Source organism: Delphinapterus leucas, unplaced genomic scaffold, assembly GCF_059928025.1.
Source record: "Delphinapterus leucas isolate spDelLeu-1000000601 "Yukka" unplaced genomic scaffold, BTC_Dleu_Yukka2 spDelLeu_asBTCV2_sq25, whole genome shotgun sequence".
Taxonomy (NCBI): Eukaryota; Metazoa; Chordata; class Mammalia; order Artiodactyla; family Monodontidae; genus Delphinapterus; species Delphinapterus leucas.
The window spans coordinates 18,607,878-18,626,776 of record NW_028322234.1 but is presented as its reverse complement, the minus strand read 5'-3'; the positions used below and the strand labels follow the sequence as shown (position 1 = coordinate 18,626,776).

General features: G+C 64.9%; 2 protein-coding genes across 14 annotated transcripts in view; one reads left to right on the top strand and one right to left on the bottom strand.

The window, feature by feature from the left end:
* The window catches only part of LOC115802303 (uncharacterized), a 10,538-nt gene extending 9,428 nt beyond the window's left edge, over positions 1-1,110 (bottom strand). The window contains exons 1-2 of the mRNA XM_089905032.1: positions 1,090-1,110; positions 67-1,043 (exon numbers count right to left, since the gene is read on the bottom strand). Coding sequence (XP_089761158.1) covers positions 67-1,043; positions 1,090-1,110 — 998 coding nt within the window. The remainder of the gene's footprint in view (positions 1-66; positions 1,044-1,089) is intronic.
* On the top strand, positions 497-18,899 carry STK11 (serine/threonine kinase 11). Of its 13 annotated transcripts, XM_089905804.1 has the most exons (12): positions 503-1,830; positions 6,671-6,769; positions 9,716-9,799; positions 10,606-10,695; positions 11,385-11,601; positions 11,692-11,828; positions 12,583-12,710; positions 14,900-14,957; positions 15,180-15,373; positions 16,950-17,053; positions 17,339-17,552; positions 18,361-18,471. In XM_089905804.1, the coding sequence occupies exons 1-11, from the start codon at positions 1,541-1,543 to the stop codon at positions 17,534-17,536; spliced, it is 1,599 nt and encodes a 532-aa protein (XP_089761930.1). In that variant the 5' UTR covers positions 503-1,540; the 3' UTR covers positions 17,537-17,552; positions 18,361-18,471. The 13 variants fall into 13 exon arrangements, with proteins under 13 accessions (XP_089761936.1, XP_089761932.1, XP_089761934.1 ...); XM_089905806.1 differs by lacking the exon at positions 18,361-18,471 and having other exon boundaries at positions 501-1,830; positions 17,334-17,524; XM_089905802.1 differs by lacking the exon at positions 16,950-17,053 and having other exon boundaries at positions 506-1,830; positions 18,361-18,899.

Here is an 18,899-nt window from a genome sequence, read left to right as displayed (position 1 = left end):
CTACTTTTTGACCCTTGACCTAGCCTCAAACGGGGTTTCGGGGGAGAGGCCCTGGTAGGCACCCACCAGGGTCCCCGAGCCGCGTCCCGGCCGCGAGAGCTGCGCTCCGACCCCGCCAGTTCCGAGGACGCCGTTGGCACTAGCGACCTCCGCCTCCCAGCCCCCAACCCCTCCCAGGTCAGCGTCGTGGCCTCGCCTCCGCACGCCTGTTTCCCGCCCCCTCCCATTGACGGTCGCCCCCGCGGACCAGTGATCAAGGAGTATCCACCCCTGGGGCGGGGCCGGGCTCGAGCCAATCCCCGCTCGGGCGCCCGCCTGGGTCCAAACGGCCCAATGGGGGGCGGCGGCGGGGCTCGCTTAGGGGGCGGGGCAGGCCGGCTCGGCCAACGGGCGTGCACGTCGGTGCCGCGAGGGGCGGGCCCGCGGCGGGCGTGCGGCGGCGCGGCGGCCCAGGGCGGGGGAGGAGGTAAACAAGATGGCGGCGGCGTGTCGGGCGCGGAAGGGGGAGGCGGCCCGGGGCCCCCGCGAGTGAGGCGGGGCGCGGCGGCAGCGGCGGCGGGCGCCGGCCGGCAGTGCGGCCGCCTTGCATGGGCTGGGTCCCCGCGCCGCCCCGCCTGCTCCACGCGCGCGGCGGCCGCGGCGGGGGACGCGCCTCCCGGGCTCCGGCGGCCTCCGGAACCCCGGCCCGGGGCCTGCGGCCTGCGCCGCCTCGGCCGCCCGGAGCCCCGCGCGGCCCGCGGCCCGCGGCCGACGGCGTTCGGGCGGAGAGCGAGCGCGGGCTGCCGTTTGGGGAGGGGCGCCCGCCGGGCCCGCGCGGCCGCTCGGGGTCCCGGGCCTGTGTGCGGGCGCCCGGGCAGTGGGCGGCTCGGACGGGGCTTGTTCCCTGCGGCCGGCGGGCCCCGGGCAGCCCCGGCGCTGGCGGGAGCCGGCTGGGCCGGACGGAGGTGCCCCGCGCGCTCAGGACACGCACCTGCCGGCGTCTCGTGCTCCCCGGACGGCGAGGCCGGCGGGAGACGCCCCCGAGAGGCGCGCCCGGCCCCCGGCTAAGCTCGCCTGCCCAGCTCTGGGGGCCCCGGGGCCGGCCTGTGCGGGGCCCCCGGCGCGCGCCATGGGCCGCTGGTAATGGACGGCGCGGAGAAGACTCGACCCTGCCGCGTCCGTGTTCGTTCGAGGGTCTAAAGTCCCTGGAGAATGACCTAGCACTTCCCGGCCCCACCGGCCTCTCGAGGGCCCCCGTGGACGCGCCGGCCCGCCTCGAAGCTGCGAGGCCGGGCGGCCCCCAAACTTGGGACGCTGCGCACGCCCGGTTGCCCGGGCTCTGGACCAGGCGCGCCTCTTGAACTCACGTTCAGTACAATCGTTTCTTTTCCAAGAAGGGTTTTCCTTTTTTTTTTTTTTTTTCCTTTTTTTGAGATTTTGTTGACTTTTATTTTTGAAGAAGGGAATTTGGGGGGGGGTGACAAACGGAAGAACCGTCCACCGCGAAGCTCAGAAAGGGGATAAGGGACCGCCGGCGGGAGTCGGAGGCCTGGGGTCTAGGATGGAGGTGGCGGACCCGCAGCAGCTGGGCATGTTTACAGAGGGCGAGCTGATGTCGGTGGGGATGGACACGTTCATCCACCGCATCGACTCCACCGAGGTCATCTACCAGCCCCGCCGCAAGCGGGCCAAGCTCATCGGCAAGTACCTGATGGGGGACCTGCTGGGGGAGGGGTCGTACGGCAAGGTGAAGGAGGTGCTGGACTCGGAGACGCTGTGCCGGAGAGCCGTCAAAATTCTCAAGAAGAAGAAGTTGCGGAGGATCCCCAACGGGGAGGCCAACGTAAAGAAGTAAGTGCGGGCTTCCTGGGTGGGGGCGCGGCCCGCTGGGCGGCCCCCTCCTTCCTCCTTTCCTCCCTTTCTTCTCCCTCCATTTCTCGCTTTCTTCCTTTCGTTCTCTCTTTCCTTAAGCACCCGAGCCGACCAGCCGGGGAAGGTCGTGGGCAATTCGCTAGGGTACTTTGGTGAAGTCAGGCTAGCTTGTTGCGGTTGGGCGTCCTGTGCTCTCGGCCGATGCGGAACCCTCCTCGGAAGGGGGCGCCCCTCACCCCCTCTGCCCTCCCGGCTGTCCGGAGGGCTGAGGTGCCCGGCGGAAGCGGCCGGCGTTGGTTTGGCTGAGAGCAGTTGGGCTCGGAAAGGGGCCTGCCCGCCTCCGGCAGGTTTCCGCGCAGCGCGCGGCTCTTAGTAGGGCAGGGGACACGCGGTTTGTTTATCCTGTTGGAGGGGGACCTTGCGGTTGCCAAAAATAATTGTTTGCACCGGCTTATCAGTCAGCAGGGGGGAACTTCGCCCTTTCTCACTTTCCTGGGATGTGACACAGGACACTTTGGCGATTCGCAGGCCCGGTGACTCCTGAGAAGGGGGTCGACTTGTGACCCCGCAAACTTTTTCACGTATTTTTTCAGGCACCCGTCTGCCCCTTGACATCCCAGAGATGGTGGGGTTTATGTGCAGACCCCACCGCCGCCAGGACAGTGGGAGCCCTGCCTCCATCCCTCTTGCTGGTTTCAGGAGGGGCCACCCCTACTTATCGCTGCTGCCCTGCCCGAGCCGAGGGGTTTATCTCACGGGCCAGGCGGCAGCGGGACTGGCTGGTTGGTGACCTTGGCCGGTACTGGGAGTGCTGCTCCCAGATCCACTTTCATTCCCTCCTCCTGGCCCCCCTGCTCTCATGTAGTGTGACAGCGCGCTGCCCAGCTGTTTTCGCCTGCTCTGGGCTGCCTAGGGTGGTCAAGTCGGGGAGCATGGTGCTGAGACCTGATTGGCTGTGGTCAGTGCCCCAGCTGTGGACCCCCAGCGAAGGTGGGGCCGGGTGCCCCAGGGCCAGTTGTTCAGTTCTCTGTGCCCGTCTCTTACCTGCAGGGTGGGGGTGGGGCAGGGGCCACCGGTGTCCCGGGGAGACAGGCCAGGAGACAGCGGATGCCCTCCTGTGGGCCAAGCGAGGCCACGCCTCTGATCAGATCCCCACTCCCTGCTTCTAAGTCACATTTTCTCATTAAGGCAGAAGCGTGTGGGGGAGACGTGGCCCTCGGGATGCCAGTTGGCCGTTGCTCCGAGTTGGGCCCCCCCGCTCTCCAGGGCTGGTCCTCGTCCTCCTGGCTCCTCTTCGGCCTCATCCCTGGATCTGTCCAGGGAACGCGGTGCTGTGCTCTTGCAGACTGGATGCACCCTCCCTCCGCCTGAGGTCAGCCTGGGTCCGTGGAGGTGTTCTGGTGCCGGTGCTTTATGCTGGGCTGCTTTGGCACCCCAGGCCCCAGCCTCTTGGGAGTAGCACCCCGAGGTAGGAGGGGTTCCCAGAGCCCGTCCCCAAGGGGCCAGGCTGCTTTCCAGCCCCAACTGATCTGTCTGGCTAGAGTCGCCCAAGCCCACCCTGCTGGCCATCCCTGGGGCTTCAGGGAGTGCACGCGTCCAGGGGCGTGGACTGGGGGCAGCAGAGCTGAGTGGGTCCCAGCACATCCGCAGACGCGATGGAGGTGTCGAGCGCCCACTTCTGCCAAAGCATGATGTACACGTGATAAAGGCCCTTCCCACATGCAAATGCACATGCTCAAGGTCAAGTTAGGGGACATTCGTTCACCACCCAAAGCGTACCCTCGCGCTCTGCTGCCCCACTGGAGGGTCGCAGCCTGCTGGCTCCCAGTCCTCGTTTCCTGAGCGGTCAGCCATGGTCCCAGGAGCTGTGGAGACACAGTGTCCATCCGAAGAACCGGAGGGGAAACTGAGGCCCAGGAGGCAGAGTGGTTGGCGGTCCACAGCCGGCCTGGCAGTCAACACGAGGTGTCACAGCTGCAGGGCCTGGGCAGGTTCCTCCAGCTTAGCCCTAGAAGCGCAGGTCTTCACCTCTCTGAGGCCCCTTGGAGCGCAGCGCTGGCCCTGTGCGTTCGTCTGCCGTCTGCAGCGTGTGGCGTGAGGACTTGCTGGATATGCGGCTGCGGGTTAAAACCCACCGCGCCTCCTTCCTTGGGTGCTGTGAGGGGGCGCGCCCTGCTCGGAGGCACCCTGTCCCCTTGTTCTGAGTCCTGACAGAGTGCCCCGGTTTGGAGGCCGGAGGAGGTGAGGCCCTGGGCTCAAGCAAGGGCTGGGTGTCCACTCCCTGGCCCAGAGATCCAGGCTTCTGGGTCAGCCTTGCCGCCAGGCGGCTGCAGGGAAAAAAGGCTCCTTTGTCTTGGAGAGACTTAATGAACTCAACTCCAGACTCTTCTCTTGGAGTGAAGCATCCAGAATTTTCCAGACAAGCCTCAGGAGTCCTCCAGCTCCAGTTGGGATGGGAAGCTTTTCCTTAAAGAATGCACTTTGTGTTAAAGGAGGTCCTCCCCCCTTGTGGCTCCTCCCAGGAGGGCTGCTGTGGGTCTGTGCTTGTCCCCCTCTTGCTCACAAAGACTAATTTGCTCTTATTGTAAAACACGAAAGTTCTGAAAACCACCGAGAAGTAAGACAGAAATTACTCATCGTTTTAATACTAATGCCTTTGCCACACTCCCTTTGAGCCTTTCTTTAGCATGTTTTCGTTACCTATCCAAGCACTTTTTAATGAAAAATTAAACTCCTCTAAAGATCATTTTCAACAGTAAGTTGTACCTGCTTGCTTTCCCGGTTGGCAGCAGAAGCCGCGCTGGCGCCTCCTTGGCTGGGGGCAGCCGTGGGGTTTCGCACCCATACAGACGGTGGGCACACGCCCCTCTGACGCAACCCCCCGGGGAAGTTGGGTGGCAGATGGGCCCCGCTCACGGGATTCTCACCTGTCCCAAGATACTGTTCTTTGTGGGCTTTCATCAGCTGTTTAGAAGCGTACAGCGGCCAGGGCAGTCTGTGTGCCCCACGGCCCGTCTGTGTGAGGGCAGGTCAGGGTCTGTACCCAGTGTATGCGGGGTGTGGGCACTTAGCCATGCGGGGCCGGCGCTGGGCGGCTCGCGGCCCTGCCAGCCTCCTTCATCGGCGTCCCTGCCCGTGTGGCTGGGGCCCAGCAGGCCGACGCCAGTCTCTAGGCTGGGCCTCCCTCGGCCAGGCCAGTAGCGACTGGCAGGTACTTAAACCTGGGGGGTGAGTGGTTGGGATTTTAGCACGTGCAGCAGAGCCTGGACTTTGCTGGCCTTTGTTCCCGTCCTGAGTGGCCTCTGCCAGGTCCTGGCATCTGCTGGGGCACCTGCCCCCCACCCCCCATTGGGAAGGATTCTGCCTTGAGGCCAGGCTGGCAGCGATAGGGCACGGCTGGTCCACTGAGGCGCCCCGCACTGAACGTCCTCGCGGCCTCCCTGTCTGGTCCTTCCCTGGCCAAGGGGGGTGACTGTGAGGTGCAGTGGGAGCTCAGGGGCCATTGGGATACACCCCAGGCTGTGGCGCAGCGGGTGGGGGGGGACACTGGCTCCTCACTCAGGAGTGTGTTGGGAATCACAGCAAAGCTGGCCTTTATCCCATGTTGACCTCGTGCTGCACGGCGATTTGTTCTTTTAATGGCTTTAATGAGACATAATTTACGTGACGTAGAATTCACCTATTAGCGGGTAACTCAGTGTCGTTTAGCATTTGCAGAGAGTGCAACCATAACCTCTAATTCCAGGACATCCCTCCCATCCCCTCAGCAGGAACCCCGCCCCCATCAGCATCCACTCCCCCAGCCCCTGACAGCCAGGAACCCACTCCCGGTCTCTGTGGATCTGCCTGTTCTGGACGTTTCCCACCAGTGGAATCACACACCGTGGGTCCTTCTGTGTCTGGCTTCTCTCACTGAGCATCGTGTTCTCAGGGTCCGTCCACGCGGTAGCGAGTGTCAGTGCTTCACCCCTTTTCAGGTGATGTTCCCGGGTGTGGAGGGATGTGGTGTATCCACTCAACCGTCAGTGGACATTCGGGTTGTCCCCACTTGGTGCCCGTTAGGAATTGTGCTTCTGGGAAGCTGCGTGAGCGATTGTGTTGAACTTCACTTTTAGTGAATTCCTCCTCATTTTAGTCTCTCTCCCAGATCCCCGATGGCCTCTTGCCATATGATTAGAAGCATCAGCAGAGAGGCCAAGGGGTGAGGGGGGTCTTGCTCAGTGTCCCTCGTCCAGAGCTGCCATCGTCCCCTCCCCTGTTGTCTGTGGACCCATGCCTGTCACCATCCCTGTCTGGAGGGAATGAGGTGGGTGCATCCCCGGCGGCTGTGGGATGGGCGACCGTGGTGGCAGCTCCTTTCCATTCCTCTGTGAGCTCCAGGGGCTCTTCCGTTTCCCTCCTGGGTAGTCAGCGAGTCCATCCCCAGCAGTCTGCTCTGCTCAGGCGGCACTGCAGGCAGGTCCCTGTGACACCCGCCCTGAGCAGCTGCGGCCGGGCCGGAAGGCTCGGCTTCCTGTCACTTTACTTCCTGCATCCTGGCTGAGCGCCTGGCTTTTCCTCTTTCTTTAAATACTGTTTTTCTATTTTCCGGTCAGTGGTGTGCCTTGTAGGAGACGGAGAACTCAGAGAAGATGTAGCAGCTCCTCCCTGGCCGGGTCTCTGCAGTGAATGTCTCGGGGGTCCTCCTGCACGCCCCTTTTACCCGCTCGGAGCGCACATCTCCATGCCGCCTGTGGGTGTGGTTCTCCTCTTTCGGAGGAGCTGGACACTGTAGCCACTTCTCTGGTATCCATACTGGAACTTACACATTTTTCTCCAGGAGGTTTCCATCACGGTTAACTGACCACATGAGCGCTCGACGCACCCACAGCGCGGGGACCTCCCTTCAGGGCTGGCTTTGTCGGCGTCGGAGTAGGGGGTGAGCTGTTTAATTGTGGAGGGAGGGGTGCTGCCGTCCGCCTCCTCCCGCACAGAAGTTTGCCCCAAAGGCAGTGGGCGGATGGGGAGGCGCGGCCCGGAAGATGGTTCCAGGCCCAGGTATCTCACGGCACAGAAGGCAGAGCCGTGGGGCTTGTCCTCGCTTTGGAAGGCCTGGGGTGAGCTCCCCGGGGCCCCTGGACTAGCCGCGGGCCCCCCTCCCGGAGCTGCCACGCATGTTATTGGCAGCCTGCGTCTGCGTTCAGGCGGGTTCCCACACTTGGGTCGGCAGACGCTGCTTGAAGCCTGGCTGTAAGCGCTCCAGGTGGTGGCCACGTGTTGGCTCCAGGTACGAAGGGCCTTCTGGTGTCCACACGTGCGGTTTAGTTAGCCCCTGCAGCGCCTCTGGATGGAGACGAGAGGGAGAGTGCCCGGAGCCAGCTTCCCGGGGAGGCTGGCACAGGGTCAGAGTCTACGCTGGGCCCTCCCTCAGCACCCCCAGCTTGTAGCTCGTGACAGCTTGCTCCCCATGTGACACCCTTCTCTTCTGGGCCTCAGACCCCATGGCGGCTCTGGCCAGGTAGCTCAGCGGGTACTTGGCTGGCTGGGTGGACGGCAGGTGCCAAACACTGGTCTCTGAGGGGAGCCGGCTCTGCACCTGCCCCTGGAACCCCTGCCCCTGGGACCCCTGCGAGGAGGAGTTCTGTACTCAGTCCTGGCAGGGACCCCAAAGGCCTGGTCACCACTGTCATGACAAAGGCTGCTGTACCGTGTGGCCCGGGGCAGCCACCAGCCCTCGACTGTCAGAAAGGGAGGGGACTTGCCCGCGGGGGAGGGTCCTTGAGTCACCAGAGCCGAGCTCTGGCCCCGGAGAGCTGGCAGCAAGCAAGGCTGGGAGTCAGAGCTGTGGGGTGGTCTGGGCGAGAGCGGGACGGATGCCTGGGGGCACAGCGCTGCTCCCTGATAAGTGGTGGTGGACCCGGAGCGTCAGAGGTGCACCCAAGCCCCCACGGACAGGGCACCCACCTGACCGGGGCCTGACCCACAGGGGCCTGGTAAGGCCCGTCCGTTGCAGGACTGAGTGAGTGAGTGGGCTCTGGGGGACCAGCACTGGGGCCCGAGGTGGGAAGGTTCAGGGAGCACTTGCCAGAGGTCAGGAGGGGCTCACAGGCCAGAAGGGGCGGTACAGAGTCTGCTCCCCACACCCCAGGACGTTCCTGGTCCTTTATAGCAGGACTCTCACCTGGGCCGTCTTGCCCCCAGGGATACCTGGCGATACCTGGGGACATCTGTGGTTGTCACGATGAGGGAGGGGGGCTCCTGGCATCAAAGGGGTGGAGGTCAGATGCTGCTCCACACCCCATAGAGCCCAGGACACCCCAACGTCACAGTGCTGAGGCGGAGCTACTGTGTGTCATTTATTTGGGGGAAAATTGAGTGTGATCCCTGTTCACACTGGACACCAGGCTAAATCCCAAAGGTCAGGCGGTGTAAACCAGGGTGACCCCAACGTCTGTGAGTCTCCTCCCCTCCCTCCCACTCAGGTGTGGATTGAAATGTGTGCAGCATCCCAGACCTCAGAGGTCAGGTGGTTAGGGATAAGCGCGGAATGATGGGGGGAATGAGGGCAGAGTTACTGCTGTGACCCGCAACCCTCTGGTGAGGGTGGGAGTGGGGTGGGGGGCAGACAGGCAGTGAGCTCACGGGAAGCAGCTGTAAAGCTGTGTTTCCTCCAGCAAGTCGGTGGCCTCCTGTGCTATGGGTCTGGGGAGTGGGTGCTACACAGAAATGCTGTTTCCGGGGCACCCTCCCTTCAGAGGCTGCATGAGTGCCGGGCCGGGGAATCTGCATGGGAGGAGGACCTACGCTGGGGAGGGTGGGTGGTGTCAAAGGCACAGGATCCGCGCTGGTGTGCGAGGGTGGGGTGTGGTCAGGAACGGCTTCCTGGAATAGGCGACCTCTTCATGGAATGTGGACAGTGGGAGGCATGCGCCTCGGGTCTCATGACGTTGGGGACCCCTCACCTGCCCGGCTGGTCTTATGTTTCATGGTTGGGCTTCCCGGTGAGGACTTTAAAAAATCTTTATTGACGTATTATTCACATACCATGCAATTCGGTGACATTTAGTATCTTCATAGCAACTCTCATCTTTGTCTAGTTCCAGAACATTCCGTTACCCCAAAAGGAAGTCCTGTCCTTGTCAGCAGTCACCCCATCCCATCCCCAGTCCCTGACAGCCAGGAACCCACTCTCTGTCTGTAGACTGGCCTGTTCTGGACGTTTCCCATCAGTGGAATCACACGCTGTGTGTCCTTCTGTGTCTGGCTTCTCTCACTGAGCATCGTGTCCTCAGTGTCCGTCCACGCTGTAGCGAGTGTCAGGCTTTCACCCCTTCTCAGGGTTGAGTGATGTGCCCGTGTGTGGAGGGACACTGGAGTTGTATCCGCCCTTGGGCTCCCGTGGACAGTGCCGCCATGAGCACGTGTGACCGGGTCGCCGTGCTCTCGGTCCTCCCGGGCACGTGCCCTGATTGGAGGTGCTGGGTCAGTTGGTGACTGTTCAACCTTCTGTGGAGCTGCCCGCCCTCCCCCCCCCTCCCCCAGCTCCTGCAGGGAGTCCTCGTGGAGCTGCCCTGACAGCGGCGGGGAGCCTGGGCTTCAGTTCCAGAGGGAGGAGTGGGTGGGGGGATGCGGGGACCTGGCTGGAGCCCCAACTCCCGCGTGCTCTCCTGCTGTCCCCTCGTGGCCTTCGCTGTGGTCTCTGTGCATCTTCAGTTAAAATGCGGGTACGGGGCCTGGTCGTGTTGCTGGGCTCGGGGGCATGCCCAGGACTAGCTGCCCCTGTGCGGAGCTGCTCACTCCGGTGCTGCCCTCTGCACGGTTCCTGGGGGCTGGCGGCACTGCTGGGCCGCGGGGCTTGGCTGACGCCTCCGTCCTCTGTCTTCAGGGAAATCCAGCTGCTGAGGAGGTTACGGCACAAAAACGTCATCCAGCTGGTGGACGTGCTGTACAACGAGGAGAAGCAGAAGATATATCCTTTTGGGGCTCGGGGTGCCAGGTGTTCCCTGAGCGCTGCCGACCTTGGGGCTGGGGCCCCTCTCCAGTGAGTGCCCACGGGGGGCGCTGCAGGATGCAGGCTGGTTCTCTGCTGAGACCTCCTGTTCTCATGTGGAGCTGGGGCCCTGCTGTCAGCCTGGTCCCTGGAGCGGGACGCTTTCCTGGCTTCTGTTTGGGGGGCTGTGCGCCCTGGCCTGTGGTGGATGCATGGGGGAAGGGATGGGGAGTGTGTCACTGCGGCAACGGTGTACTGGGAGTGTCCTCGGCCTTCGCCCTTTACTCCTGGACTGCAGCTCCGAGAAGCAGGGTATAGGGGGCCCGGGGGCCTGCTGAGGGGCCTGTGTCGCAGAGGGGCCTGTCACTGACTTGCTGGTTGCAGGGTGATGGGGGTCCTCTCCATCCTAGTCGCAGGGCTGCCCCTCCACGGTGTAGATGCGGCTGGGGGGCTTCAGCCTGGCCCTGGGCTCCCCACCCCTGCTCCGCAGCCCCACCCCTGTGCTGCCCTCGTCTCTCCCTGGCCTCCCGCCCCTGCTCAGGCCTTCTCTTCACAGGGCCAACACGCCCCTCCCTCCTTTGGGGGCCAGGGCTGGGGCTTGAGCTCCTCCTTGGGGTGTGGAATGACCGGGGGGCTTCCTGCAGCACCTGTGATCCTTCTGGGGTCTCCAGCTCACTGCACTAGTTCAGCCTTCACCCCCTAGCACCTGTCTGTTCCCTGGGGATGGCCCATCTGGGGCAGGGTCTTGGCTGAGCGTGCTTTCCTTAGCACTGCCGCTGCTGCACGTATATGGTGATGGAGTACTGCGTGTGCGGCATGCAGGAGATGCTGGACAGCGTGCCCGAGAAGCGCTTCCCCGTGTGCCAGGCCCACGGGTGAGCGTGCGGACCCCACTGCTGCCCCCTCCGCCCCCGCCCGGTCACTCACGGGTCCAAGCGTTCGAACAACTTAATTCTGATCATCAGTGAAATGAAAGCTCAAGTATGTTTCAAAACTCAGGGCTTTGGGGCTCAGTATGCAGTCCCGCAGCCCCACAAGCTCCTCTCTATGCACCTCCCTGCCCCACTGTGGCTGCCACCGAGGCTTTGGGGCCTCCTGTGCTTGGGAAGCTGCTGACAGCGGCCTGTACTGCCCCAGCTGGCTAGTTCTCCTGGGCAGTCAACCCCTAACACCCAATTGCTGTAGGACCAGCTGGCCTGTGGCGTGAGGGGTCAGTGGGTTGGCCTGGGTCCCTGGCCCCAGGGGGGACGGGGTGCAGCAGGGCTGTATCCAGGCCACAGAGGTTGGGGTGATAGCAGGGCCCCTGGGCTGCCCGGGCTGGGGGGGCAGCTGGGGCAGGTGCCCGTGGTGGGAGCTACTGCAGCGGGGGCCCAGGAGTGGCTCAGCCCAGCCACTGGCCCTCTGGTTCCCTGATGGGCTGCCCGGCACCGACGGCCCCTGAGCCTCAGGCTCCCATCCTTGGTCCCGCTGGGTCGCTGCAGACAGCCATTCCAGGCAGCTGAGGTTCCCGACAGGTGGGGCCGCGCCTCTTGGTGCGGTGGGTCACAGAGGTTGTGCCCTGCAGGTACTTCTGCCAGCTGGTGGACGGCCTGGAGTACCTGCACAGCCAGGGCATCGTGCACAAGGACATCAAGCCCGGCAACCTGCTGCTCACCACGGGTGGCACGCTCAAGATCTCCGACCTGGGCGTGGCCGAGGTAGGTGCCCCCACCCCCAAGCCGGGCCCAGGGTTGCTCACCACGGGTGGCACGCTCAAGATCTCCGACCTGGGCGTGGCCGAGGTAGGTGCCCCCCACCCCCAAGCCAGACCCGGGGTGGGGTCCCGGCCCCGCCGAGGGCCGCTCCCTGAGGGCTGTCTGACGCTGCTACAGGCCCTGCACCCGTTTGCCGAGGACGACACGTGCCGGACGAGCCAGGGTTCCCCCGCGTTCCAGCCGCCCGAGATCGCCAATGGCCTGGACACCTTCTCTGGCTTCAAGGTGGACATCTGGTCAGCTGGGGTCACACTGTAAGTGCCCCTGGGCCTGGGTCCCTCCACCCCAGGGGTCCTCCCTCACCCCGCCTGGCCCCAGGTACCCTGTCTGGGCTCCAGGCTTCCCTGACCTGCCCCTCCTGGCAGGTCCCCCAGCTGCTGCCGCCCCCTAGAGTCTGTGAAGGCCACAGAACCGGGGTCAGGAGCCCCCATGGGTGGGGGGACAGGCACTGGGACCAGCCGTCCTCCTGGCCCCCGCCCACCTTGGGCTTGTGCTGGTCTCCACCTGCACTGCTTCCCACACCGGCCACAGTCGCTGTTGGGTGGGTGTTTCTGTCCTGACTCCTGGGGCTGAGAATTCTCAGACACCATGAGTCGCCGGCGATGCTCGGCCCACCGCTGCGTACCCCTGACCCAGACGCCGCCACGTGGTCGTCTGTTCCTCCATGAGCTCAGGCGGCACTGAGTGGGCCTGTGTTCTCTGGAAGCCTCCCCTGCCCGAGGCGAGTTCATGCTGCAGCCCCCTGTGCGCGCAGCCGGTGGCGTGGGTGTCCCGTTTCATGTTACTGAGAGCTGACTCATATACCGTTGACCCACCATGTCAGAGCGTGCCATCCGGTGGCTTTCCATATCTTCCTAGTGAGCCGCCACCACCATGTGTTCCAGAACATTCTCCTCACCAAGTCCAAGTCCCCACAGGTGGGGGTGGTTAAGGTTCGGGACCAGGCTGGCTCCAGGCTGGGGCGCGAGGCAGGCCCTCCTGACTGGTGTGTCCTTCCCGGGGCCACAGCTACAACATCACGACAGGCCTGTACCCATTCGAGGGGGACAATATCTACAAGCTGTTTGAGAACATCGGGAAGGGGGACTACACCATCCCGGGGGATTGTGGCCCCCCACTCTCAGACCTGCTCAAAGGTGAGGCCCTCGAGGCAGGAGGCTGGGCTGTAGGGGTGGGTGGGGTGGGTGGGCTGGCGGCGGGTACTGGGGCCCCCGTGGGTTTCCCGTTGGCCGGCCCTTCTCTGTGCAGTTCCCCGACATGGGGCGGGGCGGGGTGGTGCAGAGCCTAGTCGGGTGTGGAGAGCAGTGGGCGCGGGGGCGCCTGCGAGGGGCCGCTGGCTCCTCTGGGCTCCACTGCCTGCCCTGGGCCTTCATTCCACCCTGTTCTGATCCCCCATCCCTACAGTGAAGTAGCAGCGGGGACCCCAGTCTGCCTGCTGAGTGGGGGTCTCCTGCGGGGGGCGGGGGGGGGGCTCTTCCTGCTGCAGTTCCCGGCCTGTACAGCAGGTGGCGCTGTCTGTGTATGGCAGGGGCTTGTCTAGGTGTGGATGGGTGGGAGCCACACCAGCATCCTGGGGCTTGCCTGAAGTTAGTTTTGATGACGCAGCACATGCAGGGTATCGCCCTGTGTGACCGGCACCGTCCTAGGTTCCCTGCCCACAGTCCCCAGGCTCTGTGTAACTGGCCTGACCCTCGGCTTGTGCTGGATGCTGGGCCAGTGCCCGGCCTTCGTGTGATGCACAGCCAAGAGGATCTTTACAGTCCTGCGTGGCGCCTGAGCTTTCTGATGACTGAGTCTCGCCGGTTCTTTGGCTTGTTAGTGAAGGTGAAATGAAGCTGGGCAGCCGCGTTCCCAGTGCTCTGCGGCCCCCCCCCCCCCACCGCAGTCCAGGCCTGCATTGCCAGCTGCCCCAGGACCCTCAGAGGGGTGGGCATACCGCCTGCCTGGGGTCTTCTTGGAATGTGGGAGGAGCCAGCAAGCGGGAGGCGGTGGCCCGGCTGGCTCGGTCCCAGCCCTCCCCACCTGAGCGCTCCTTAGCAGCTCGTGGGCCCCGTCCTTGGGGGTGCCCGGAGCGTGCCCCCTGGCTCCCCCAGCTCCACTGAGGGCCGAGGGCTGTTGGAGGCGGTGAGCTGTTGTTTTGGACTCTCCTTCCCTCGCCAGGGGCTGGTGGGTTGGAGTTTCCTCTGTACGGAGCTTTCTTTGCTCCAGTGACACAGATGATGATCTGTTGCTACCCTCGCTCTCGTAAACGCTCAAAACAGCCCCAAGAGGGGCCGACGAGATGGCAGAGGGCACCCGTGTCCCTGTCCCCAGATCCAGGCAGGGTGTCCCATTCTCGCTTCCTCCGCCCAGGCCTGCCTCGGGGCCTTTGCACTGCACTCCGCATGCAGGCTCCTCCCGGCCACTGGGCTGTTGAGCCGCCTCCCCCGTGAGTCTCTGGAACACCGCGCTGGCCCTGTCCTCCTGCAGCGAGCCCGCGACCCTGACCTTTCCTCCTCTCTCACACCACTCAGACACTCAGCTCTCTGAGCCCCAGCTTCTGAAATGGCCTCTCGTTTCCTGAGAACAAAGGCACCTCCAAGAGGTGGTGTGCAGAGCCCTGCTGCCCCCATCCCCCTCTCTGCGTCACGCTTGGTCCTCCCGTGGGGAAGGGGGTGGGCACTTGAGCATGGTGGGGGCTGGGGACCTCGGGCCCTGGGCCCCCTGCAGCCCTGCGGGGGGGGGTGCCGCCCTTTGCTGCTTCGGGCCAGCCCAGCACAGCCTGCAGGTCAGCTTTGCCCCTTCTGAGTGTCCGGGTGCCGGGCAAAAGGCTCTCACACCAGTGTCTACATACGGTGTGTTGCCCTCGAGGCCTCCGGTTCTCCTGCCGCCGCCTCGGGGGGCTTTGGTGTCCTGGCTAGAATGGCCAGTCACAGGCTTTGCTGGCCAAAGCCGGTGGGCACCAGCAGGGGCGAGCCATGTGCTTTGTCTCCTTAGGGCGTGTGGACAGGTTCAGGGTCACTGGGGTGGGCTGTCCATCCTGCGTCCCAGCCTTTTCTGGTCTTGGTCCTCCCAACCTGGCTTTGCAGTGTCTGCCGGGCAGCCCCTCGTGTCAAGACAGGGAGATGGCCCCAGCTGTGTCCTTCTCCGTTCAGCTGGGGGCTTAGCATCTGCCCCCATGCTGGGCGCCCGGCTGTAGAGGCCAGGCCTGTGGGGGAGGGGGCTCCGTTCACTCACGCCACCCCCTCCCCTGTACGGGCACCCACGGGCGTCCCCACCTCTCCCAGGCAGGGGAGGGCCCTCGGCCCGTGCTAGCCCCTGCACCCACCGCTGGTCTCCCCGGCAGGGATGCTGGAATACGAGCCGGCCAAGCGGTTTTCCATACAGCAGATCCGGCAGCACAGGTGAGTCCCTGTGGGGCTCCCCCACTTGGGGGCCCATGTGGTGAGAGCGAGTGGGGGCAGGGGAGGGGGAGGTCAGGGCTGCGGGGGTCTTGCTGGCTCAGTCTCTCCCGTTGGGCCCCTTCTCCCTCCCCCACCCCGCGTGGTTCTCAGAGGGAATTGGGGGTGGGCCCATGTGGTAAGCCAGGCAAGCCTCCGGCTGCCCTGACCCGCCGGCTTCCGTAGCTGGTTCCGGAAGAAGCACCCGCCAGCCGAGGAGCCGGTGCCCATCCCGCCGAGTGCGGACTGCAAGGACCGGTGGCGCGGCATGACAGTGGTACCCTACCTGGAGGACTTGCACGGCTGTGCCGACGCTGCGGATGACGAGCTCTTCGACATTGAGGACGACATCATCTACACTCAGGACTTCACGGTGCCCGGTGAGTCCCCGGGGGTCACGGGAGAAGTGGGGAGGCCCCGCCCCCAGCCCGAGGGTCCGGTGGCCCTCCCCGCAGTGGCCACCCTTCTGACGAGTGGCCTTCTTCCCCAGGTGGCGAGGAGGCGTCTGAGGCAGGGCTTAGAGAGAGAGACCCGCAGGAGAGCCAGTGCTCAGACCTTTCTGGAGAGGAAGCTGAGGCCAGGGCCGCCGAGGAGCTCCGGGCAGAGCCCGGGCCCTAGTGTAGCGCTGTCCCACCCGCCTCCCCGCGGTGCTGTGCTGTCCCGGGGCTGGTTCCGCAGGCTCCTGCATAAAGGTCTGCCCCACTGAGCGTGTGCGGGTCATGCTTGTTTCCTTCCGGCTCGCCGGCCAGGGCTTAGGCGTTTACTGTAGAAAGAGCCCGTGTGCAGGGTGGCCAGTGGGGCCTCCAGGGAGCAGCCCCAGGGTGGGTCCGCGTGTCCCACTCTCCTGGGGGCACACTCAGGCCTCTGGTGCATCTGACTGCAGCTGTTCCCCATGGGGTCCTGGGGTCAGGTGGGATGCCCCGCCCTGGGAACCCTGGCCACGGTCCAGTCCTGAGGCCTCCTGGATCCTCCATCCTTTCCACAGGATAGAAGCAAGGTGTCCTGTCTCTCAGAGGCACTAGGGCCCCGGGACAGGTGCCTGGGCGTGAGCCTTGCTGGTCAGCCGGCCTGTAGAGGCACTGACCACACACCGTCTCTTCAGGCCTGTTCCAGAGGCTTGGGGCTGCTTTGCCTGGGTGGGGGAGGCCTTGTTCAAGAGCGGCTCTCTGGGCCGGAGCCAGATCCCTGGCCTGGGAACGTCCTCCACATGAGACATGGGGACGGACGGTCCTGTGCTGAGGTCGGGCAGCCGCTTCTCGCTGACCTGCCCGTGGGCCGGCAGCGGGCCGTGTTGGGGCTTCTCCCGTTCTGGTCCTGTCGTGTGGTCACGGTCAGAGGCTCTCAGCTGCTCCCCTGGGTCCCTGGTCCTGCCATCCACCCTGAGGGCTGGTGCTGGGCCTTGGGCCGGGTGTTGGTTGGTCGGGGCCAGTGGCCCCAGTGCCTTGAGGGCATGTGGAGCAGATCCCGTGCTCTCCAGCCACCCTCCGACCGTGGTCACTGTGCCAGAGGCTGGGCCCCAGGTGATCTGCGCAGAGTTTCGGTGCTCGGCGCCCCTCCAGCCCCCCTCCCCCTTCAGAGCAGGCAGCTGACACTGCCCCACGCTCTGGGTTCTGACCTGAGACGCTTCCCCGTCACGGGCCGGTGCCTCCCGGCTAGGTTCAGAGGCTGAGTCAGGCACAGGACGCCGTTGGTGGAGACGGGGCTCCGTGTGCAGAGGAGATGGGCTTGAGGCAGCTGAGGGCAGTTTCCTGCCGACATCCATGGGAGGGGGGTGCACCGTGGGCAGCACGGGCTTCCCGCACCCTTCCCTCCCCCCACGCCTCAGTGGGGACAGAGTGGGGCGGGCGGCCCCGGGCCAGTGGCCCTGGGACCCGGTGAGCGCTGGCAGCCCACACAGTCGGGGCCAGGGCATGGCAGGCACCTGTGACGGCCTTTCCGTTTGTGCCCGGCGTGGAGAGCCAGGGCGGGCTCTTGTGGGAGAGACGGCGAGTCCGGACACCCGGCCCGAGCCCAGCCCCTCCGAGTCCCACGGGGCCCAGCGAGGTCTGGCCATCGCACAGGTGAGAGAGCCAAGGCTCGGGCCCCAGGTCCCTGATGTCCACCATGTTCCCACCCACCTGAGTGCAGGGCTCCACTCACACCTGAACAGGCAGGTGAGTGTAGGCTGGGCCCCCCCCCAGCCGGCTCGAAGGCCAGCCCCGCTGCTCCCTGGATGGGGGCCCCACTGGCAGGACCTGGTGGGACAGGTGGTGGAGGTGCCCTGGGCCCGGGCAGGCGGGGCGCTGGGGGCGTGTTGGTCGGGAACCCCCAGTCAGCACAAGTTTGCCTTCTCCCTCCTAGGACAGGTCCCGGAGGAGGAGGCTGGGCGGAGCGCACAGAGCCGGGGCCCGCCCAAAGCCATGTGTGTGAATGGCACCGAGTCAGCCCAGTTGAGCGCCAGGTCGAGGGCAGAGCGCCGGGCCAGTGCCGCCTCCAACCCCGCCCGCAAGGCCTGCTCGGCCAGCAGCAAGATTCGCCGGCTGTCAGCCTGCAAGCAGCAGTGAGGGTGGCCGCCTGCAGGTGGGAAGTGGCGGGGACCGGAGGAATGGGTTGGGGGTGTGCCGTGGGCACTGCCCTGCTTGGCTGGTGTCACTGTCACGGCCTGTGCCTGTCACCCCCAGGGTCTGGGTTGGAGGTCACTTTCATCAGGGCATTGGCCACACACTGGGGTCGGGGGGCGGCGTGTGCAGGATCAGGGCCCCTAAGCCGGCAGCCTGTCTTGCAGACCTGCGGGGCTCACCCCCACCCCGCCAGGCTGCTTCTGCAACAGGGCGATGCTGACATCAGACCAGGCTGGGGGTTGGGGGGTGAGCAGGCCAGGAGGGGCTGGGCTCTGACTGAGGCCGTCATCTCCCCTCCGTGCTTCCTCTTCCCAGCCCTGACCGCCCAGTCCACAAAGGGTGATTGGGTCCCAGAGGCACTGGAGACCCCATCGCCTGCTCAGGTTGTGAGCAGTGGGGTAGGGGCCTGAGGCTACACAGCCCCTGTCCAGCCATGTTCCCTCTCCCAGGGAGCTGCCCCTGAAACACCTCCCAAGGAATTTGTATGCCAGCAGCAGAACCAGCCAGGTGGGGTAGGAACTCTTTGGAGGGAGGCCCGGTTCCGTGGCAGAAAGGCCGTGCTTAATCCCACCAGGTGTGGCCAGAGATGCCCGGGGTGGCTCTTGAGGCAGCGCAGCCCTCCCTAGCCTCCTGAGGCGTCTGACAGCACTGAGGCATGACCAGGCCTCAGTTTCCCCACCCTCTGGGCGGCCCCAGGGGGGCCTGCTTCCTGGGATGCAGGGCCTTTCGTTGACCCAAAAGTGACCCACCTTCTGTTCTGGTCTCAGCCTGTCTCCAGGAGCCCCGGCCAGGTCCTGCTCAGTCTTCCCGCCGACTGCTGGCCTGCTGCTCACTGCCCAGGAAGGCCGCCGCTGCACCCTTCGTGCTGACTGCCCCTCCGGAAGCCGGAGGGTCCTGGAGGGCTGTGGTTGGGGGACAGCAGGGACTGGGGTCCGCCCTCCCTTGGTGGCCGGTGGACACGACCTCCTGCTGACTGCAATCCTGTGCTGAGCCCCTTCCCCCCGCCGGGGGAGGAGGGAGTGGGCCCGGCGCGGCCCCACGCCAGCCCTCGCCATGCACTTTACGTTGAGACTACTGGTTCTCGCCCGCCCCGACCCCTCTTTTTACTCTGCCGCTCGTTAGCGCCTCCCACACCTGGTGATGTGTTCCCACCAACCACAGCCTCAGCGGGACGGGCAGGACAAGTGGGCCTGTCGACCGAGATGCATGCCCAGTGCCCAGGGGAGCCCGGCGGCTGCCTTGTTTTCATTGTTTGGTTGGTTCTTTTTTCTTCTTTTTTAAGAAAAAATAAAACAGGTGGATTTGA